This window comes from Herpailurus yagouaroundi, unplaced genomic scaffold (genome assembly GCF_014898765.1).
Source record: "Herpailurus yagouaroundi ecotype Mexico unplaced genomic scaffold, PumYag 28, whole genome shotgun sequence".
In the NCBI taxonomy this organism is placed as follows: Eukaryota; Metazoa; Chordata; class Mammalia; order Carnivora; family Felidae; genus Herpailurus; species Herpailurus yagouaroundi.
The window spans coordinates 128,054,094-128,075,908 of NW_024412376.1; the positions used below are offsets into that span (position 1 = coordinate 128,054,094).

A 21,815-nucleotide genomic window follows, 5' to 3' on the forward strand; every position below is an offset into this window, starting at 1 on the left:
TCCGTATATAAATCCGCAAATCCAATACCGACTCATGAAAATCCTCCTTTGGCAATGCCACAGAATTGTTTCTTTCTTTGGGAATGATTAAGAAAACTAGCCGTTTTCACATGTTTAAAGAAAGGAAAAAGATCTGTATATTTATTATTTAAAAGAATTAGGACCTGGCTTTTGACAATGTCAAGATTTGCACTATCTCCCTGTTTGTTTTGGATATACTACTGACTTCTGTTTCTAGAAGACACAGATACATTGCTTAAGCAACCAAAGGTAAGAACCCAGTAGTAATTACTGTTGTATTTTCACATATGTTTACACCTCTGTTTTGATTTATTAAAGTATCAGCATTTGCTTTGTTTTCTGTTACGTGCTTTCTATTTACAGCAATGATTGCTTGTATCTTTATTGACTTCTCTGTAGTTTTGTCAGATAAATGAATATTACACTAAAATACATTTTTAGTTAAAAGTAATAATAAATAAACACCTGGTAATATGATTCTGTTAATCGGAATATCACAACAGTAAATACTACCTGCTTTTTGCAAATTTCAAGTTCATTTTTAAAAGTCAGAAACAATAACTTTGGCAGATGTGTCTTTTTTCAAAGGAAGTGTCTTATGCCGGGTTTTCTTTGTCTTTAAAATGTTTGAAGATTGAACACCATTAAATTCGTATATATCTTAATAAAAAATTAATTCCTGAAAACATGAGCTTTAACTCATTGAGAGCTTCTTAAGTGTTAGATACTTCTAAGCATTATTATAGCAACCTGCACACTTCCTTTTAGAGATAAATAAGTGTTCTAAGGGGATTAAGAGGGTTCCTCAAGGTAAAATATTATTGTCGTGTGATGGAGACAGAACTGAAATCACCTTGCCTTCTTTTAATTCTCCATGATAGTCAGTATATTTTAATTAGACTTTTAAAAACTATTATTATTTACTGTCATGTTTTATTTTTATAAATTTAAAAACTACTCTTTATCACTTTTATTGTGCCAAGAATACAAAATTATAAATATTTGTCATTTCATTATGTATTACAAAGCGAGGTGTTGTTAAACTAAGCTTTTAAAATGTTCTTATTAATAAACACACGGCTTCTGACATTTTGGTTTTTTTCATTTATATAACCCTTAATTGATTCGTTTAATTACATTCATTTTTTTGCTTAACATTCTTTCCATAAACATCTTTCACTCACGTCTTTGTTAGATCAAGCAGGCAAATGAAACAGGATGGTGTGTGTGGGGGGGGGGGGAGCATCAGAGAGAAACTGTAAATAAAAGCCCTAATAGTTATTGATTACACTTTATATATCATAGAGGGTACACCCTCTTTTCTCTACACTTGGAATGTTTATAAATTGGTCACAAAATGATCTCGGTAACACAAAACAGCATACAGGCTATAATCTCTGCCAACAGTCAAAGTTAGAAATTAATAAGTAAAGTTTATATTAAAGACCCTACCCTTGGGAATAAAAAAGAAAATACTGAGGGTAAACTTGGGGGTGGGGGGAAGAATCATCAAAAACTTCCTTAATTGAAGATAGAAAAACAGCAATTATAGATTTTCCTTTTCATGGAGGTAATTTTTTAGGCTGTGATGTTACTATGTGTAAAAGATCTGGATAAAATAGATTATTTTCTATAAAAACAAACGTAAAAAAACCCAAATTCAATGTACATTGAATTTAGGAAGTAAAAATTCAATTGATGAAAAATTATGGGCAAAAGTGAGAAGAGTCTAAGAACTTCTTCCAAAAAAAAGCCACTTGTAACTTAAAAGTTTTTTACTCGATAATTTATTCAACAAATGTTTAATTAGTACCTATTATGTGAAAGGCATTGTCTTAGCCAGAAACTTTGGTTTGTTTCTTACCGTGTCCTCATCAATAGGTCTAAGGAATAAATCCACATAATGCCAGAACGTTGGGTAAAAGTACACGAGAATTTGGATAGCATATTTTAGGTTTTGGCTATGGCACTAACCAAACTCCCCACAGCTACATCCCCTTAAAGGAGAAATAGAACGTACCTTCCCTTCAGCAGACAACTGTTGTGCGAAGATTTTGAACTATGCTATGAACTATGCTAATCTAGGCAAAAAAAAGTATACAGGCTACATTCTCTGTCCACTCTACCTGGGGGACAAATAGTTATATTTATGCCTAATTGTTCTCACATGAACAAATGTTCCATGGTACACAAATTTAGCTTTAATTCATATAGTTTTAGTTGATTAAAAGGTAACTGATAAAATTCAACATCTATTTTTGATATGATAGCAAATTAATAATAAAATAAAACTCTTTAACATAATAAATAATTTATCCGAAGTCAACGGGCAAAAATAGGAGAAGCTCCGAAGTCTGAAATAAAACAAGGAGTGCCGGGGTATCTATTATTTAACATTGTTCAGTGACTTGTATTCAACACAATAAGACAGGAAAAATAAATAAATACAGTTTTCAGAAATAAAATTATCATTACCTATGGATGATATAATTGTCTACTCAGAGTACTCCAAAGGATCAATTTAAGACTATTAAAACTAATAAAAATGTCAATAAGATAATAGGCTACAAAATAAATATGTAAATTAATAGTTCCCAGTCAATACAATAAAAATAGATCTTATTTACAAATAAAAATTTAACTATGTATAATGCATTTCATAGGAAATGTACATGCTTATTTAAAGGAAATAATAAAGACTTGGGGCGCTTGGCTAGCTCAGTTGGAAAAGCATGCTACTCTTGATCTCGGGGTTGTGACTTCGAGCCCCATATTGGATGTAGAGATTACTTAAAAATAAAATTTAAAAAAAAGAAAGAAAATTATAAAGACTTACAAAGTAGATTTTTAAAGCCATCGATAAATGAGATGTCCCTTGTCATGTGATTTTATTTTCTTATTATTTTTTTAATGTTTATGAGTGAGAGAGAGACAGAGAGACAGAGAGCAAGCAGGGGAGGGGCAGAGAGAGAGAGGGAGACACAGAATCCGAAATAGGCTCCAGGCTCTGAGCTGTCAGCACAGAGCCCAATGCAGGGCTTGAACTCACAAACCTCAAGATCGTGACCTGAGCCGAAGTTGGCCCTTTAACTGACTGAGCCACGCAAGTGCCCCCCTTGTCATGTAATTTTAAAAGTTTTAATATATTAAGCATGTTGATTCTCCCAAAATTCGTTCATACATTTAATGAAATATCTTTTAAAAACATATTGTGTTCCAGGGAACATTATTCTAAAGGCAACTGGGAATAATAAATGTACACGTTGTAGTGACGTAGAAATAGTTACTTAAGTGCGGTCTTTAACACGATGATGGGGTGTAGATGTTTATTACCTCTACATGTAGTGTAGATGTGGTGTTTGTGCAATACAATAAGTAACGAAAGTAAAACAATTTTTTTTTTGGTTGTTTATTATGAGCCAGATATTATGTAAAGTGCTGCAGACATAAAAATCAGAGCTCACTGGTACCTGCTCTCACGGCTGGTGGGAAAGACACCGCTATAAAGGGATCATCATAAAAGATCCACGCTCTGATAATAAGTGCTCCCCATTAGCTGAGTGTTCAGGGGAACCACACACACCCAGGCATCTTCTTCCAGCCATTAGAAATATTTGCTCTTTTCTTCTTTACCTTTTTCACATGCTGTTTGCTCTGCCAAGAATGCTCATTTCCTCTCCTGTCTGGCAAACTACTCATTCTTCAAAATCCAGGTGTACATCCCCTGCTTTGGAAAGCTTTTTGTGAATCTCCCTGCTGTACGGTGTTGCACACACACAAAATTGTCCCACTGGATTTTTATTACGTACCTGGTTCTCTTACTCACTTTTCTTGGCCCGGAAGCCTGTCTTCATCAACAACCATCCTCTTTTGTTTCTCGCCTTGGCAACTCAGCGAGTTACACGGTGCTGCTGTTTACACGGCCTGTGCTCACCAAATGTTGAGAAGCAAAAATATTGAGTGCAGATTGGATTACGTTCTCTGCAAAGGGTTTGCAAGTAAAAATATCAGTAGTCTTTTTTTTTTTTTTTTTTTAACGTTTATTTATTTTTGGGACAGAGAGAGACAGAGCATGAACGGGGGAGGGGCAGAGAGAGAGGGAGACACAGAATCGGAAACAGGCTCCAGGCTCCGAGCCATCAGCCCAGAGCCTGACGCGGGGCTCGAACTCACGGACCGCGAGATCGTGACCTGGCTGAAGTCGGACGCTTAACCGACTGCGCCACCCAGGCGCCCCAATATCAGTAGTCTTAAGGTGTTTCTTTTGGGTACAGGTATAAATTTGTAAGAAAAACAGGAAAAAAATTATCCTAAATTTCAAATACTCATTGTGACTGACAAAATCTCCATATAATTAGAGTCCAGGGGACCTCAAGTGCTGAGTTCTAAGTATTTTTTGACTTTTATATGTTTCCTCACTTTTGTCATTTCCATAAAGTTTGTATTTGTGTTGTCCCAGGGCATATACAGAGAAAAAGGAAGTTCTCTGTCCTTAAGTAGCTTAGAGAATATTGGAAAAGTGGGACATTCACGTGCAACCATAGATGTACGTACCAAGAAGTAAATGCTTAGGGCTAAAGAAATGATTTAATATATAGTCTCTCTCTGTCTCTCCCTCTCTCTCTCTCTTCATCTCTCTCTCTCCCTCTCTCTTTATGTATAATATATATAATTCATAATTTATTAATATATTTATTAATTTTGGGGGGGTCAGTTTTTAGAATTCTGACTGCTTTCTGATTTAAAAGAGAAAGTAGAAAGATAACACATTAAAGCCTCTGACCATTGCAAAAAATCCCTTGTTCTTACCCTTGATCAGTAGAATGTATTGATTTTAAAGAAAACTTTCTTCAGTGATATAAGGTTTTGCAATACCCCAATGTCATAATATATATGACTTTGTAGTTAAAATCAATTCTTTAAATTTATTTGAAAAAGATCTCTAGTCAGTGGGAATGTAGGAGTGAACAAAACACAATTTTTTGCTCTAATGCGCTTACATTTTCTGACATTTAACCAGTCAGACCACTCTCTGACTAAATCACTCTCTATCACTGTGTTTTCTTGTAAAATGTTTTAGCCAAAAAAAAGGGAATATTGGGGGGCGCCTGGGTGGCGCAGTCGGTTAAGCATCCGACTTCAGCCAGGTCACGATCTCGCGGTCCGGGAGTTCGAGCCCCGCGTCGGGCTCTGGGCTGATGGCTCAGAGCCTGGAGCCTGTTTCCGATTCTGTGTCTCCCTCTCTCTCTGCCCCTCGCCCTTCATGCTCTGTCTCTCTCTGTCCCAAAAATAAATAAACGTTGAAAAAAAAAAAAGGGGGAATATTGGAAGATGTATTTATTTGGTTACTTGCTGGTTTTGTTCATTGGCTTTTGATCAATCAAGATTTTATTCTATGATGGTCACTCTATAAATTTTCTGTGGATTTTGAAGGGGATGGTAATGATTATAATAATTACGGCCTCCTTGGTGAAATTGTTTCTTCCTGAGAAAGAATCGTGTTTTCTTCATAAGTTGGTAACAAGTGACTTAGCAAGCCTGTCGGGTCCCAATGTTTGTTAAAGGCAGATAGAGCAACAGTGTTGGGCCAGCTCTGTTTTTGTTTTCACGGGAATTACAGGTTGTTTATAATCCTATAAAGATAATTATTAAATAGTTGCTCTGACCAATTTGACCTCTTAAAGTGATAGTTCAAGGGGGAAGGGTTTAAAGAAAGATTATTTTAATCATTTAACTCTCTTTGTCTCCGTGAGAAAGTTGATGGTTGCTTCTCTGAGCTTGGGGATTACATAACAATATCATCAATTTGCATTTATATAGCCCTCCAATATTGCTTTCGAGGTATTTATGTGAGTTTTTTCATTAGCCCCCCATAGAGAATCAATCATCACCTTGGACAGGGCAGGTATAATATTCTCCACTTTACAGCAGAGGCGACTGAAGCTCAGAGAGATCTCTCTGCCAAGATCTCACCGGCAATTTGGGGAAGAGCTGGGGCCAGAACCAACATCTTTGCCAAGCAGGTGGTGGCTGTTTCCAGGCACTGGCTGCCTGTCTCTGGTACAGCCAGCAAAGCCTGTTCTGGATGGTTACACAACTCTGGGAGGATTATTAAATATTAAGCAACAACCTTAACTCTGCAACTGAATACTGAGATTGGGCAAGGACTGGGAAACATTATTTTAAAGAAAAAGTGCTGACACTAAGTATTCTTGTTATGAAACAAAATTCCATTTAAGAATACTACCTTTTTTCCCATTAAAAAAATAAATTAGGAGGAAATGCAGAAGCGCGCAAAGAAGAAAGTGAAAACACTAATGATCTCACCACTGAAAACTTAACATGTTTACCATTTAAGTGCTTACCCTTTGTATGCACATATACACAATTTTTAATAAAATGGGATGATATTATAAATATTGCTGAACAATCGGTTTTTTCCTGCTTGACACAGTAGCGTGAACATTTCTACAAGTTGTTAAGTTATGCTCTTTAGAGAAAAAAATATCAAAATTTATCCTTTTATTATTAAGTTAATACATGCCCATTGTATAAAACTTGAATAATACAGAGAACAATAGAGAGTGCTCCAAAACTGTTGTTTACAGTGTAGTGCATATAGTTCTGCACTCTTCTATGAGGCTGAATTTTACTGGTTGCCTCAGCAGATGAGAGTGCCTTCTTTAGAAAAGCTTTGCCCTGTTGGAGGAGGGCACATCATTTATTTTAGAAGGTACATATTTTACTTATTAGAGCCAATATAACAATGGCCGAAAAACAAACACATCATTTATAATAATCATTTGGAACATTCACAAAGAAATCTACTCCAGAAAGCACCAGCACACAGCAATCCTTATACAAGCTGAATCATCCTTGGCCCTCTTCAAATAATTAGGTGGTGTGGGTGCTCTGACCTGCTTAATATGTAACTATCCTCTTTTAAAGATAATGTTTTTGGGTGCGGCGGCAGGGGGGGGCTTAGTCAGTTGAGCATCTGACTCTTGATTTTGACTCAGGGCATGATTTCAGGGTCATGGGATCAAGACCCTCGTTGGGCTCCACACTGATCATGGAGACTGCTTAAGATTCTCTCTGCCTCTCCCTCTGCTCTGCCCCTGTGTGCCCACATGCTCTCTCTTCCTTTCTCTCAAAAAAAGAAAAGTAAAGATGATGCTTCAAAGTCTGCGTACTATGCCGGCCTTGCAAAATGAATTTCTCAGGTCAGTTTTCAATTTTATCCAGAAGTGGTATAAAAGTGCTTGGGTGACATAATACAGCCCATTATGGATCATGACATAGTAGAGATAATAGTTAACTGAGATTAGAGGAGTCAGATTGCTTTGTAAGCCATATACCGGTAAACATGTATTGCTATGTAATTGAAGGGACTTACAGATTAGTAAAGTACACAAATGACATTAGTTGATGGCAGAATTTTATGTTTATTTTAGCAAAGTAAAGTACAATTAATAGAGAATCGGGGTGCATATTCACGTAGGGGATAGTAATAATGTCTGATGCCTAGCAGGCATTTATTAAACACATGTTACATGTTGAATGGGTGAAAGAATCCAACTGAAGAAAAATTAGCCAAGAATATGAACATCTAATTCACAAAGAAGAAATCCAAATGACCAATGGACACATGCGACTTTTGCCACTTTACTAGTAAATGCAAATCAAAAAAGTTTTACTCATCAAATTGGGGAAAACCTTAAAATTTGGCGGCAGGAAGGGTTGGTGAGGATGTTGGGGATATAGCACATTTGTATAGGGTTGGCAGGATACATAAAATGATATTCCACTTCGGGCAGTGATCTGGCTGGCTCTAATAGCCTAAAACTAGAACTAGCCATTCCATATTTGGATATGTACATAAGAACCACTCTCGCACATGTGTCTAAGGAGACATGCAGAGGAATTTTAATTTTGCTACAGCGCTGCTCACAATCTCAAAACACTAGAAAGAACCAATCCTTCGTTATTAGAGAGAAGAAATGCACATAGAGAAAAGGAACACAATACGATACACGTAGACTGCAATATTTACAAACAATATTATAAAAGGAAATAGCTCTGTATATTAGCATACTTTTCAAAACATAATTTTGAGTGAAAAAAGCAAGTTGCAAAACTATACACAGGTGAAGCTTTACATGCTTAAACAACATGTCCAAAACTATACACTGATGGATGCATATGTAGGCATGCGGTAGGAAGGAGAATGGTCTGGAAGAACACACCCCAAATTTACAGTAGTGGTTGCTTCTGGGAGGTAGGGAACGGGACAGTAAGAACAGCACTGGGCAGTGGCAATTTCTTAAAGGCCTGTAACTTTAGGCATAAAGTTTTATTGTTTTTCACTTACCATAAAAGTTGTGGATGCAAATTTGACAAAAGGCAAAAGGTAACGATAATTCTCGGTGGTAGAACTATGGATGATATCATTTTTGTACTGTTTTGCATTTTGAAATAAGGGTCACTACGTGTATCCACTAAGCACTTAATTTATATGATACAAAATTTAAAAAGTACAAAATATTCCCTCTTCCTCTCCTATCATCTAGCCCCATCCATAGTTCCTCTTCTTAGAGGAAGGTAATCACTGGTACCAATTTCTTGTGGCATCTCTCCCTCTGTCTGCACATGTGCGCGCACGCATGTGCACACACACACACACACACACACACACAGGAAATTATATATCCTTTTTCCCTGCACATGGTACTATATTATATCTTTGAGGACTTTCAATATCTGTTCATATAGAAGTGTCTTCTTATTAAAAAACTATTTTTAATGTTTATTTATTTTTGAGAGAGAGAGAGAGAGATAGCATGAGCAGGGGAGAGGCAGAGACAGAGGGAGACACAGAATCTGAAGCAGGCTCCAGGCTCTGAACTGTCAGCACATAGCCTGATATGGGGCTCGAACACACGAGCAGAGAGATCATGACCTGAGCTGAAGTTGGGCGCTTAACCGACTGAGCCACCCAGGTGCCCCTCTTTGGGCTTCTTTTTTTACAGCATCTGGCAGAGAACTTTGTATACAGTACTTATTTATTGAATTGGACGTAGACATTACTTGCTTGTTATGTATATATTCAATTTCATTTCATTTTCTACTTATTCATTGCTAACATACAGAAAGAAAATGAAACTTTTACATTGATTTTTATCCTGAGACCTTGCCAAGTTTACTAATTTGTTCAATTTCCTTTTTTGTAGATTCTTTAGGGTTGTCGAATACACTATTATGTCATCTGCAAATAAAGATAGTTTAATTTCTTCACTGTATGGATATCTTTTATTTTTTTATATTTAAATATTTTGGGGGGCTTGTTGCAAGAGACAGCACAATGTTGAACACCTCTAAAATATCCTTGCCTTGTTCTTGACTTTAGGGAGAACATGTTCAGTCTTTTATCATTAAGTATGTTGTTAATTATAGTTTTTTTGTACATGTTCTTTATTGGGTTGAGGAAGTTCCTTTCTATTCTGAATTTGCTGAGATTTTGTATTATGAATAGGTGTTGAATTTTGTCAATGCCTTTTCTTCATCTGTTGAAATTATCATATGACTTTTCTCATCTTTCTTCTATTAACATAGTGAATTTTACAGACCATTTTTCAAATCAAAGTCTATATTTTTTACATTCTGTTATGAAATTGACTTCTTGTTACAATAGTTGTTTGTGAAATTTGTCTTCAGGAATTGATTCTAAAGTTTTCAGATTTGTAGATCTGAAATGTCAGAGAAGTAACAGCGATGTTGAAGCCTTTCCTGATAGTTAATTCATGTCTCTCGCTACTATAATCAGAAATACAGATATGACTGGGGTAGTGCGCCAAGATCAATAGCATAGAGTAATGTTCCTTTAAGTGTGACTCAGGAACCCCTTGAAACAGAATTACTTATGGTGCTTGATGAAATTGTAGATTCGTGTCTACTCGAATTCATACTTCATTCGTACCCTGAGAGCAGGGCCGTGATATCTGCATTTTAAACAAGTTTCACAGGTATCCTTCCTACTAAATTTAGAGAATCACTGCTGCATACTAAATTATGTTTGGATGTGTGGATTTGAGATTGGGGGTTCACAACATCTTTATTGGATATAAAAGAGATTTTATTATTCTGATTTTATAGATGATAAAATTGAGGTTCAGTAAGGTTAAAAAAAACCCACTTGAGTTCATTCAGCTAGTGAGGGAGTCAGGATTTGAACCCAAGTTAGAGCCTGATGTCAATCAATAGAATAGATGACTTCCTGGGAATTCATAGTTTATATTCCAAATTAATTTTTCCTGAACTCTCCATAAGATTTTCCCTGTCATTTGCTTTGCTTTATCTTTGTTCGGGTTTTTACATCCTCATTTAAGTGAGAAATTTTTGTGATTCAGTTAAACATGAAAACTGAACCTTACTTTATTTTTTGAAAAGTTAAAAAAAAAGTTTATTTATTTTTGAAAGGGAGAAAGACAGAGTATGGCCCGGGGAGGGGAAGAGAGACAAAAAAACACAGAATCCAAAGCACAGAGCCCGACACAGGGCTCGGGTTCAGGAATTGTGAGATCAGGACCTGAGCTGAAGTCGGATGCTCAACCAACTGAGCCACCCAGACACCCCTGAAACTTATTTTTAAAAGCAGCTGTTTCTCTTTGATTCACAAATTTTGATTTAAAATTCATATTCGGGAAAACCAGCAAAGCAATGAATTCTCTAAAAGAAGAATCTTTTCGTTCTTTTCAGATGCCTTCTTAACAATCCTATGATACCAAAAAGAGTTGAAAAGTATATGAAAAACATCAACATTTACTGTCAAAAACCCTTTCCCAAGCAACAGACTAATTTTGTGTTTTAATACAATGCAAAACATTTTAATGTAAAAAATGCAAAATAAAATACAGTATTAGCAGCTAGGTTCCAATAGCATACGAAAAGAGGAATTTACCATAATCAAGAAGAGTTTATTTCATAACTATTAAAATAATTCATTAATACAGTTCATGTTTGTTTTTTTTTTTTTTAATTTTTTTTTCAACGTTTATTTATTTTTGGGAGAGAGAGAGACAGAGCATGAACGGGGGAGGGGCAGAGAGAGAGGGAGACACAGAATCGGAAACAGGCTCCAGGCTCTGAGCCATCAGCCCAGAGCCTGACGCGGGGCTCGAACTCACAGACCGCGAGATCGTGACCTGGCTGAAGTCGGACGCTTAACCGACTGCGCCACCCAGGCGCCCCAGCAGTTCATGTTAATAGAAAAAAATTAAAAGGAAAAATACTATTTCTATAAAAGTAAGAGATTCTTTAATGAAAATCGATATTCATTCCTGTTTCTAATTTTTAAAAAATTGATAAAATAAGAATAAATGGAGACTTCCTTAACACGAATCAAACATTTCTCTCAAACCAAGGGTTGTCACCATGCTTGAGGGTAAAATGCTGAAAATATTTGTGTTGTTTTTTTAATTTTTTTTAATGTTTATTTATTTCTGAGACAGAGAGAGACAGAGCATGAGTGGGGGAGGGGCAGAGAGAGAGGGAGACACAGAATCAGAAGCAGGCTCCAGGCTCTGAGCTGTCAGCACAGAGCCCAATGCAGAGCTCGAACCCACAAACCGTGAGATCATGACCTGAGCCGAAGTCGGTCGCTCAACCCACTGAGCCACCCAGGCGCCCCAATGCTAAAAATATTTGTATAAAGCCCAAACCACACTTAGGTATCTGTTAAGACAATGTTGATATCAAGATACGTATTATGTTCTGGAACTTTTTAGTCAAGATAATTAGCCACCTGGGTGGCTCAGTCAGTTAAGCAGCTGTTTCTTGGTTTTGGCTCAGGTTATGATCTCATAGTTTGGTGAGTTTGAGTCCCATGTCCAGCTCTGCACCTCTCTCTCTCCCCCTGTCTCTCTGCCCCTCGCCCCTCATGCTGTTTCTGTGTCTCTCAAAATAAATAAGCCCCTAATGTGGGGCTTGAATTCATGAACCCTACGATCATGACCTGGGTCGAAATCAAGTCCGATGCTTCACCAGCTGAGCCACCCAGGCGCCCCAAAAAGCAAATCATTCCTTAACATATTTTACTATAAAGAATGAAGTGTTTTATACGTTTTTTCCATATCAAATGATTCCTTCTCTCTCTCTCTCTTATTTTTTATTTTTGCTTTTCTATGTTATTAATAACAAAGGCAAATTTGCTGCCCAAACCTAGAACTCAGTGGTAGAAAAATAACAAAGGAAATCTCCCCAAGTCATACAATAAAAACTTGGGAGTGCAGGCTAGGTGTGCGTTGTGGTGTAGGGGATGGATAGATGACCCGCCATCTTGGGAAGGTAGAGGTATGGGAGGTATTGAAGTTGTCTAGCACCCCACAGTCCTCCTCTCACCGCCTTGACCTTTTTTGGGTCTTCATCCCCAGACCACGGCACACACCTTCAATACAAGAGCCGGTCAACAGTGGCACTTTTTTTGGAGTGACCAGATATTGATTTTTTTTTTTTTTTTTTTTCCTGCCGACACTGGGAGCTTTTAGAGTGAGGAAACTTGGTCTGGGAGAGGGGAGGCTGGGATGGACACCCAGCACCCATCTCGAGGGATTTTCCTCCAGGCAGATTTGGAGGAAACACCATCGTGGATGAAAAGCCCAGAGGGCAGCGCGGTAACTGCCAAGCAAGCGGGGTGGAGGGGAGGCGCCAGCTGGGCCCTGTGGCCCGGCTGGGCTTCCAAGTCAATGGTCGCAAAGCAGCGGCTGTATCTCCCCACAGGCACACCGTTCGTGCCCACCAGGAACTTCTCCGAGGTTCCAGGCGACGTGGTTGCAGCACACCGGAGGCCAGCGGACGACCGTGAGAGGTCGCTAAGGGCAGTGGCGTGGTCTCTGGGTGACTGCAGAGCCTCGCCTGGAAGGTGATGCGCAGCGCGCCTGCGCTCCATTCAGCGTCTGTCCAAGAGCCAGAGGTTGGTCTCGAACTGCCAACTGCCGCGGGGTAGAACGTACCTGGGGGAATTCAGAATCCCTTCGTTCTGGGCATTCTCCTGATGCCTGAGATGGTTGCACGAGCAGCTGAGCACTATATGTAATCATTTAGGGGCCTTGCTAAGTGTGTCACATCCAATTTTTCCTCCGAAGTTTAAATACCGCTCAAGAATCACCCCCCCCCCCCCCCCGCCCGCCCCCGCTCTGTTTTTTTGGAATGCTTGTAGAAATTCATAGCTGATTACAGTCATTTTGGTATTTTATTTTACTGCTTTTTATTACTTGTTTGATCTGTATGTGAGGTCCCTATAGTTTTGTTCTCTGACGACATTGCCTGAATATTTTAAAGCTGGGGTAAATTCAAGGGCACCTGGGTGGCTCAGTGGGTTAAGCCAGGTCATGATCTCACAGGTGGTGAGTTCGAGCCACGTGTGGGGGGCTCTGTGCTGACAGCTCAGAGCCTGGGGCCTGCTTCGGATTCTGTCTCTCTCTCTCTCTCTCTCTCTCTCTCTCTCTGCCCCTCCCCTGCTTGTGCTCTGTCTCTCTCTCAAAAATAAAAATAAACATTAAAAGAAAAAGCTGTGCTAAATCCAAAATTAAGAAAAAAAAGTTTACACCTCTGATATATTCTTGAAAAAAAAAAATACACAAAAAAACTGGCTAGTGGTAATGAAGGGCTTAGGCCACATCTATATTCTATTAGAGAATAAGTCCTATATATAACTGGAAATAAAATTATGATGAGAGCCTTAGATGAATGGTAGAGTGAAACTTTTGATTGTATATGTAAATATATAGTCTTTCTACTAAGAAGACTTTTTTCTCCCCAGATATTAAACTAACCATGAAGAAAAATATTATCAATACATGGTTCTCTTTTATAAACGTTCCCAATGTGATTGTTCCAGATATTGAAAAGGAAATAAGGAGGATGGAAAATGGAGCATGCAGGTAAACCCATGCATTGTTAATACCAGCCACCGCTAATAAATTTAACTAGGCTTGATTTCAGTTTAACTTTTAATTTGTGACTTTACCCTTTGTAATTTATTTAATTTTGTGAATGTGTTTATACTTTGGAACAGCATAACTTGTCTCACAAGTGAACAGAGATATTATTGTGGTGATTATTTAGAAGCACTTAGGCCAGGCCTTTTCTCATGGGACATTTCAAATCTAAAGCGGTGGCATTGCCATAGATGAATGTGAAAATAATAGTGTGATATGCTGAATGTTTTAGAAGTATAATTTAAAGTGGCTACCCCATGAATGCATAGACATTTATACACATATATTGCATTTATTTTTTGTGGAAAGAGATGTTATTACAGGTTAGTCCATACAAATGTATAATGTGGCCTAAAAACATAGATATCATACTTTCTATTTGATAAATATTAACGTTAATCAATGCGTCAAGTAATAGAAATATGGAAGACCTAGGAAGTGGTTTCTGAACTACAATTCAGTAGTATGCACTGAATTATGCATATATTCTATCTAATTCCATGTATTCTAGAAGTTCTCATTTCCCTCTAATTAAAATGGGGGTAGGGGCACTCGGGTGACTCATTTGGTTGAGCATCTGACTCTTGATTTTGGCTCAGGTCTTGATTTCAGGGTCATGGGATACAGCCCCACATTGGGCTCTGTGCTGGGTGTGAGGCCCGCTTAAAAAAAAAAGAAAAAGCGTCATATGTTAGTTTGAGAGGGAAGGAGAAAAGATGAGGCAGTGGTCCTCCTAATGAGAAACATTATTCCTTCATAATAATTTAAAACATTGATCTAATTCACCTCTGCCTCCTATTGGACCGTAGCTCCTTTTCTGATGACGATGATGATGACGACAGTGCCTCCATGTTTGAAGAGTCAGAGAATGAAACCCCCCATGCAGGGGATTCCTTTAGAAATAACTCACGCAGAAGGGGACCAACACAGAGGTGAGCAGTATAATCTATCCCTCCGTATCTCTTTCTAAACTATTATTTAGAGGAAAGAAAGGTATTCTACTCCTCCATTTAGTGGGCTTGGCAATGCTCCTGCTACCCAGCCACTGTGCAGGATCTCAGGAGTAACTTGCTACTTATTCTTTTCCTCTCTTGGAAAGCACAGGCTGATGATTATCGATGCCCACGGGGCTTTGAGTCACAAACACTCTTGCTGATCATTTCCCCTGAGACTGGTCTCTGCCCCTTTAGAACCTGATGCCTCAGTCCTCTCTGACTTCTTCCGCCTTTCTGATCCTTCTTTCAGGGCCCTGAGGCAATGGTATGTGGGAAGGGTTGGCTGTCTTCCTCTGAAATGCTATATCCCATTTGCCCCTACTTTCAGGGAAGTTGAGCACAGGAGTGAGTAGCTAGAACAGAAAAGCTAAAAGTCCTTAGTAGGAAATGAAGCACTCATGAGAACGTCACACACATGCCTCTAAGGGTGTGGGCACGAATGTGATTTTGGTGTGGATCAGGAGTTCCCATATTGTGGGACACATTTACTTTTTCTTTGCTTTTTCTCCCTCCTTTTTTCCTCTCTCTTATTTCTGCTTCCACCAACAACCTTCAGTTTCCCCAGTGTTTTTTATTTGTCTTTTCTTCTCTTCCAATCTTCTCTGACAATCTAAGTCTTAGATGTCTTGCTGGCATCCAAGTTGCCTCACTTGAGGCCATGGAGGATGCTAATTTTTGGTGCTAGCATTGATAGATAGGTGTTTACTAATCACTTTGGTTCATCGCATTGATATTTAGCAATTCAAGCTTCATGGAGGCTCTATATTTTCAAAATTTGTCTAGACAATAGTAACTGAAGATAATTTGTTCTTGAAAAAAATTTTTGTAATGTTTATTTATTTATTTTTGAGAGAGAGACAGAGCACGAATGGGGGAGGGGCATAGAGAGAGGGAGATGCAGAATCCCAAGCAGGCTCCAGGCTCTGGGCTGTGTGCACAGAGCCCAACACAGGGCTCGAATCCACCAACCGCAAGGTCATGAACTGCAAGATCGTGAACAGAGAGATTATGACCTGAGCCAAAGTCGGCTGCTACACTGACTGAGCCACCCAGATGCCCTGATAATTTGTTCTTTAAGACTTCTTGGGGCACCTGGGTGGCTCAGTCAGTTAAGCATCTGACTCTTGATTTTGGCTCAGGTCATGATCTCATGGTTTGTGAGTTCAAGCCCTACGTCAGGCTCTGCACTGAAGGCATGGAGCCTGCATGGGATTCTCTCTCTCTCCCTCTATCTCTGTCCCTCCCCTGCTCATGCTCTCTCTCTCTCTTAAAATAAATAAACATTAAAAAAACAATTTTTTAAAAAATACTGTTCTTTAATGGCATTATGCAGATGGTAACTGTTATGATTTTACTGTACTTTTTCATTTTCCAGGGAGCACTACCTGCCTGGTACCATTGCACTTTTCAACGTTAACAACAGCAGCAATAAGGAGCAGTAAGTACATTTATAATAGAAAACCAAAGCTTTGCTCTTGAAGAACACCAGTAAAATGTAGGAATATATCTGAATCTGCTATAGAGGAGAACTTTATTAGGAAAACTCTATTTAATGCAATGGCAATGGTATTCTATTATTTTGTCATGTGGTTATTTTCTTCTGAAAAATGTGGCTACCCATATTAAAAGCAGCATGTATTTATGTATGTATGTGTGTTTAAATACATATAGAAAACCATGTCTCCTGTGTAAATGCAGTTGCCCCACCTGGTGGACAAAAATAAATGAAATATCAGTAATCCTTTCCATTCTGAGCCAGTGTGCCGTAGGTCAATTCCTCAGGAGACGATCTCTGAGAAGGGAGTTAGGGGAGCAGAACGGGGCAGAGGGAGAAGTTGAACTTCAGAGAATAGAGTTGATATGCCATACGTTCCCATGGGAAACTCTAGAGCAGGGATGGCCCTTCAGAGTTGTGTCATAGTTAGGCAGTAGGACCAGGCCTTTACCCTCATGCACACTGTAGTCATAGTTACCCTTATTCCTGATGGATTTCAGCCCCTTGTCACTGTGCCTTTCTTGAGTTATAGCTGCCATATTTGTCCATTTACCACTAAAACTGGGCTGGAGAACACCAAAGGCACCAGAGTGGATCATCTATGTGCCAAATACATTCCCCTCACCCACTCTAACACAGCAACACTATCTAGTTCTGATTAAAGAACTTGCTTCATGCCTTGCATGAGGGGCCTAAAGTGACTGGGGAGCAGTCATAGCTTAATGTTTAATGGGACACCTACCGTGTTCCCTGGAAGACACGTGACCTATCTGGAAGCCTTTAGATCCACAGAGCAGAAAGTTGTGGGGATGAGAAGCACACATTTCCTATGTGAATCACTCCTACTTCAACTCCTTGGTTCCCAGACCCATGCATGGCCATTTCCTTTTCCACACAAAAGGGATGACTGGGCACTGCTTGGAGCTGTGACATTAGAAAGATTAACTTTACCATTGTCTTTCAAGGTCACTTCTAAGGAGGGCTATGGTATAGACATAGCCCATTTTGGCTTGTATCCTGATGTCAAGCTGACCCATTCATCGACCAGATCAATGATGATGACCTGTCCTATAAGACCCACACATATGGCCCTGGTGGAGAGTTGAAGAGTAGGAGCTGATGCAACGGTGGTAGATGACATGATGGAAGGGTAGTGAGCACCTGCTCAATCCCAGATATACCACTTCATCATGTGATAGATTGCTGTACAACCTCATGACTTGTTAGTTCTGACAGAATCCAACTCATGGTCAACAGTCATCTTCTGTTCCATGGTTAGTCAGTCCTCTTTAAAGGCCCTGTTAACATGATGCCATTGATATAGTGGACCAATGTGACGCTCCAAGGAATGTCCAGATAGTCCAGGTCCCTCTAGGCTGTGTCATGACATTAAGCAGGACAGATAACATAGCCCTGGAAGAGACTATAAATGTGCCATTTTCCATCCCATAACTATTTCAGATCCTCTTCCCTGATAGTGATAAAAAAAAAAAAAAATAACACAGTCACTGTGACTGGCCCAGAACTTTAGGTATATGGTTTAGATAGCATAAATGCATTATTTTTCACATTTGCCACAGGAGCCACAATTGGGGCTGCTATGTGCTTGATTTTCAGTAGTCTACTGCCATTCATGAGTATCCATGTGAATTTTGTAGGGACAAGACATTGAATTAAATGTGGGAGGACTGCCACCCCTGCATGCATTAGGTCTTTAAGGGTCTCATTTTCTTTCCCTCCTGTTTAGGATGCAATATTGTTTTCGGCCAGCAGGTAGGAGGCAGCTTGAGAGCTTCCACTTGGCCCTCCCCCTTATGATAGCTCTTACTCTACAAGTTAAGGAACTAGTAGGGATAAGGGTTCTGCCAATGATCAAATATATGCATCTACTTACATTCCAGTTAACATTGAGGAACTGGAGAAATTACCACAATAGGGGTCCTTAGATCCAGTGGAAACCCCTTAAGTTGTAAATCATACAGGATTCTGTTATTAGTAGGTCACCATATGCTGCCCCCCACTTTAATGGGAGGCATGATGACGCTTCAATCCCTGGGTCTCAATAACAGCTTGGGTCTTTTGCCAAACAGTCTTTAATGTATCTAGGTACTCCCTCTTCTCCCAGCGCATAGTCACCTATGTAAGTGACCATGGGTTTTCTCTGGGGAAAGACTGGGGAAATCATTACTGAGTATACTGGTCATGGTGTTTGCAGAGTCTTTCTTTATGGGGGCTTGGCTCCCTCTTCAGTCAGTGGTTTCATTTCTGAGAACTGGCTCAGGTTTAGAAACTACTCATAAGGTTGTGACTTTTTATCTGGTTAAGTTGCCTTCAACCTCTTAATCACCCATACCTGATATATTTTCATTGTATACATTAAACAGTACCCCAACAAACCAAAAGGATGCCCATATATCTAGGAATCCAGTATACAATTAACTTCTTCTATAGCTGTCTATGAGTTAAGCCCTCTGGCTACCATGCTCACCTTCATGGTAATTATAGTTATTGGACCCATCTCTCCTCTGATGTGTAAGCACTGCCACCGATCTCTTATTCCCAGGTTCTGTCATCTCAGTTGCTCTCAGGGAACCCAGTTTTGCATCCAGTTCAGTATCTCCCACTACCAGCTCTGGCTTATAGAGGACAATACCACTGAGTTTCTTAATGATGCTGGTGCACCTCTCACCAGCATATTCCTTACCATTTTTTGTGTCCACTGAGCCCTCTTAGGGACCATAGTCACTTGGTGGGTAATCTTCCTTACTTGGTATGTCCACTTCAGCACATCACTTCTCTCAGTCTCCCTGATACCTTCTTCCACCGTCTGTCATGGCACTTTGTAATTTCTATTACACTTAGCACAAATCATCATTTTTTCTGAGCTTCTGAGAGCCATCCCAGCAGTGTGTTGGCACCATTTCCATGGATCTGGGCTAGGGTGTTGAAGCCTATAACACAAGAATGTGCTGTCATGGCAATAAATTCTCCCTCGTCCAGTTTTATGTTCTGTTCCCCTTTGTACGTGACAGTCTTAGGTGCCAAGCCCCACATCTTTATCTAATTTATTTCATATTTCTCCTCAATAGCAGCATTCTACTTTTCCTGGGCTATTGATATGCAGACTAAATTCACTTGTACATTTGCTCCTGAAAATTGTCTTCCTTTTAGTGTCCTCAACCACTAAATAATAAACCTGAATAATAAACCTTCCCAAGACATCTGAGCCAACAATGGCAGCCTGTTTTGACCGTAGGTCTGCCTGGCTCCAGAATCCATTCTTCAGCTAATAGAACCAACTGTAGGAAGGAGCCTCAAATTGCATAATCTCCACTGCAGAAGAAATTGTATATAGAGAAAAGGTGATCTCAAATTCAGTGAATGATTCTAAGAATTGGGATTCCACTATGTGGAGTTTTTTGACTACTCATAAACAATTGCTTCAGTCAGGATTACCCTTCTAAAGAAAATTGATGGCATTTTCTTGAAATTCTCCACGCTCTTACTCAATAATAAATATAAGTGATATCAAGAAGCTTACATTTTAAATAATTTTTTTTTGGTACACATGGAGGCTTTTTGAAAGTGCACTCTTGGGGGTTGTTGTTTTCTAAATTTCCCTTGTTGGGTTTATGCCTTTATCCACCTCCCTTGTCTTCAATTTTCCATGTGTACTAACCCAGGAATGTTTGTTTGTTTGTTTGTTTGTTTGTTTGTTTGTTTGTTTGTTTTATTATCTAGGTGTAGGTCTATTTTTGTATAACTCTCCATTAGAAGACCAGATTTCTAGTTCTTAGCACGTGGGCAGGTCTCTGAAGACAAGGTTCAGATTTCTTGCTCAATAGAGAGGGAAGTAAATAAGAATGGAAGTCAGGATGTAATTTGATTGTGTGACTTAGATATTATTTCTTCTTTAGAGAACCAAAAGAAAAAAAGAAAAAGAAGAAAGAAAAGAAGAGGTAAGTTAGGCTTTGGCATGAATGATCCCAGATTTTTCGGCCCATAACATTTTCATATTTTATTACTGACTACATCTCTCACTTTTCAGCAAGTCAGATGATAAAAATGTAAATAAAAAGGACTCAGAGAAGAAAAAGAAGAAAGAAAAGGAAAAAGAGAAGAAAAAGAAAGAGGATAAAGGCAAAGATAAGAAAGAAGAGTAAGTGTTTTTACTGGCATTGAAATTAGGAATGAATTTGTAATGGATTTTGGATGCAAGGATAATTTCCTAAAAGTTTATAATTATGAAACCTTGTGTAAAAGACTAAATAGATTGTTATCTAATGGGAATTAATTTTTTTTTCTTATTTCCTTAAAGTGACCAATGGTAGTTTTATTCTTACTTTTCTCATCAAGACTTTTCAATGTTATGGTTAACTGACTTCCTCAAGTCCTGGTGAAGATAAATTTACCATTCGGAGATATTTGGATTTCAAGAGAATTAGGTTTCTAGGGTCTTACCATTAATTTTTTTAAATTGAAATAAAAATTTAATAATTTTACTAACATTTTTGAGTCATAAATACTGTATGGCAAATACTCCAAAGTAAGCTAGTCTCCTTGCAAAAGCCATGCTTAATTCTGAGAGCAGGACAGGGCGCCTGGGTGGCTCAGTCAGTTAAGGGTCTGACTTGCACTTGGGTCATGATCTCGCAGACTTTGAGTTCCAGCCCCGCATTGGGTTCTGTGCTTACAGCTCAGAGCCTGGACCCTGCTTCTGATTCTGTGTTTCTTTCTCTCTCTGTCTCTCTCTCTCTCTCTCAAAAATAAGGAGACATTAAAAAAAAAAAATCTGAGTTCAGTACAAATGCTTATTAAAACTCCAACCATTTGCAAGATCTTTTGTAAGCAAACATTTGAGGGTTAGAATTTCATAAAGGTGAGGCCGAATGATATTTTCAAAACTATCTTTTTACTTTTTATTAAAGGGGAAATTGTTTTCTAAGCTTAAAGAAAACTCTTTTTCTTTACCAGATAATATTCACTTATTTGTGCCTGCTAGAAAGGCATTGAAGTTCTTACAAAGGAAAAAGTCCTTTGCAATATAGGCTTGGGGTGCCTGGCTGGCTCAGTCAGTAGAGGGGGCGACTCTTCCTCTCGGGTTGTTAAGTTCAAGCTCCACACTGGAGCTTGAACTTGGGTGTAGAGATTATTTAAAAATAATATCTTTAAAAACAAAAAAAACCCAACCCCTCTCCCCAAACCCAATAGAGGCTTGATACTAGGCAATTAAAAAAATTTTTCCATTTGACGATATATTTCCTTCCTTCCTTCCTTCCTTCCTTCCTTCCTTCCTTCCTTCCTTCCTTC

The 21,815-nt window shown here is 38.7% G+C and overlaps 1 protein-coding gene across 1 annotated transcript in view; it reads left to right on the forward strand.

The window, feature by feature from the left end:
• CNGA1 (cyclic nucleotide gated channel subunit alpha 1) overlaps positions 1–21,815 on the forward strand; it is a 35,095-nt gene continuing 13,280 nt past the window's right edge. The window contains exons 1-6 of the mRNA XM_040484319.1: positions 1–270; positions 13,838–13,958; positions 14,825–14,947; positions 16,386–16,448; positions 20,423–20,464; positions 20,554–20,664. Of these exons, the coding sequence (XP_040340253.1) occupies positions 13,852–13,958; positions 14,825–14,947; positions 16,386–16,448; positions 20,423–20,464; positions 20,554–20,664 (446 nt within the window). The 5' untranslated portion in view covers positions 1–270; positions 13,838–13,851. The remainder of the gene's footprint in view (positions 271–13,837; positions 13,959–14,824; positions 14,948–16,385; positions 16,449–20,422; positions 20,465–20,553; positions 20,665–21,815) is intronic.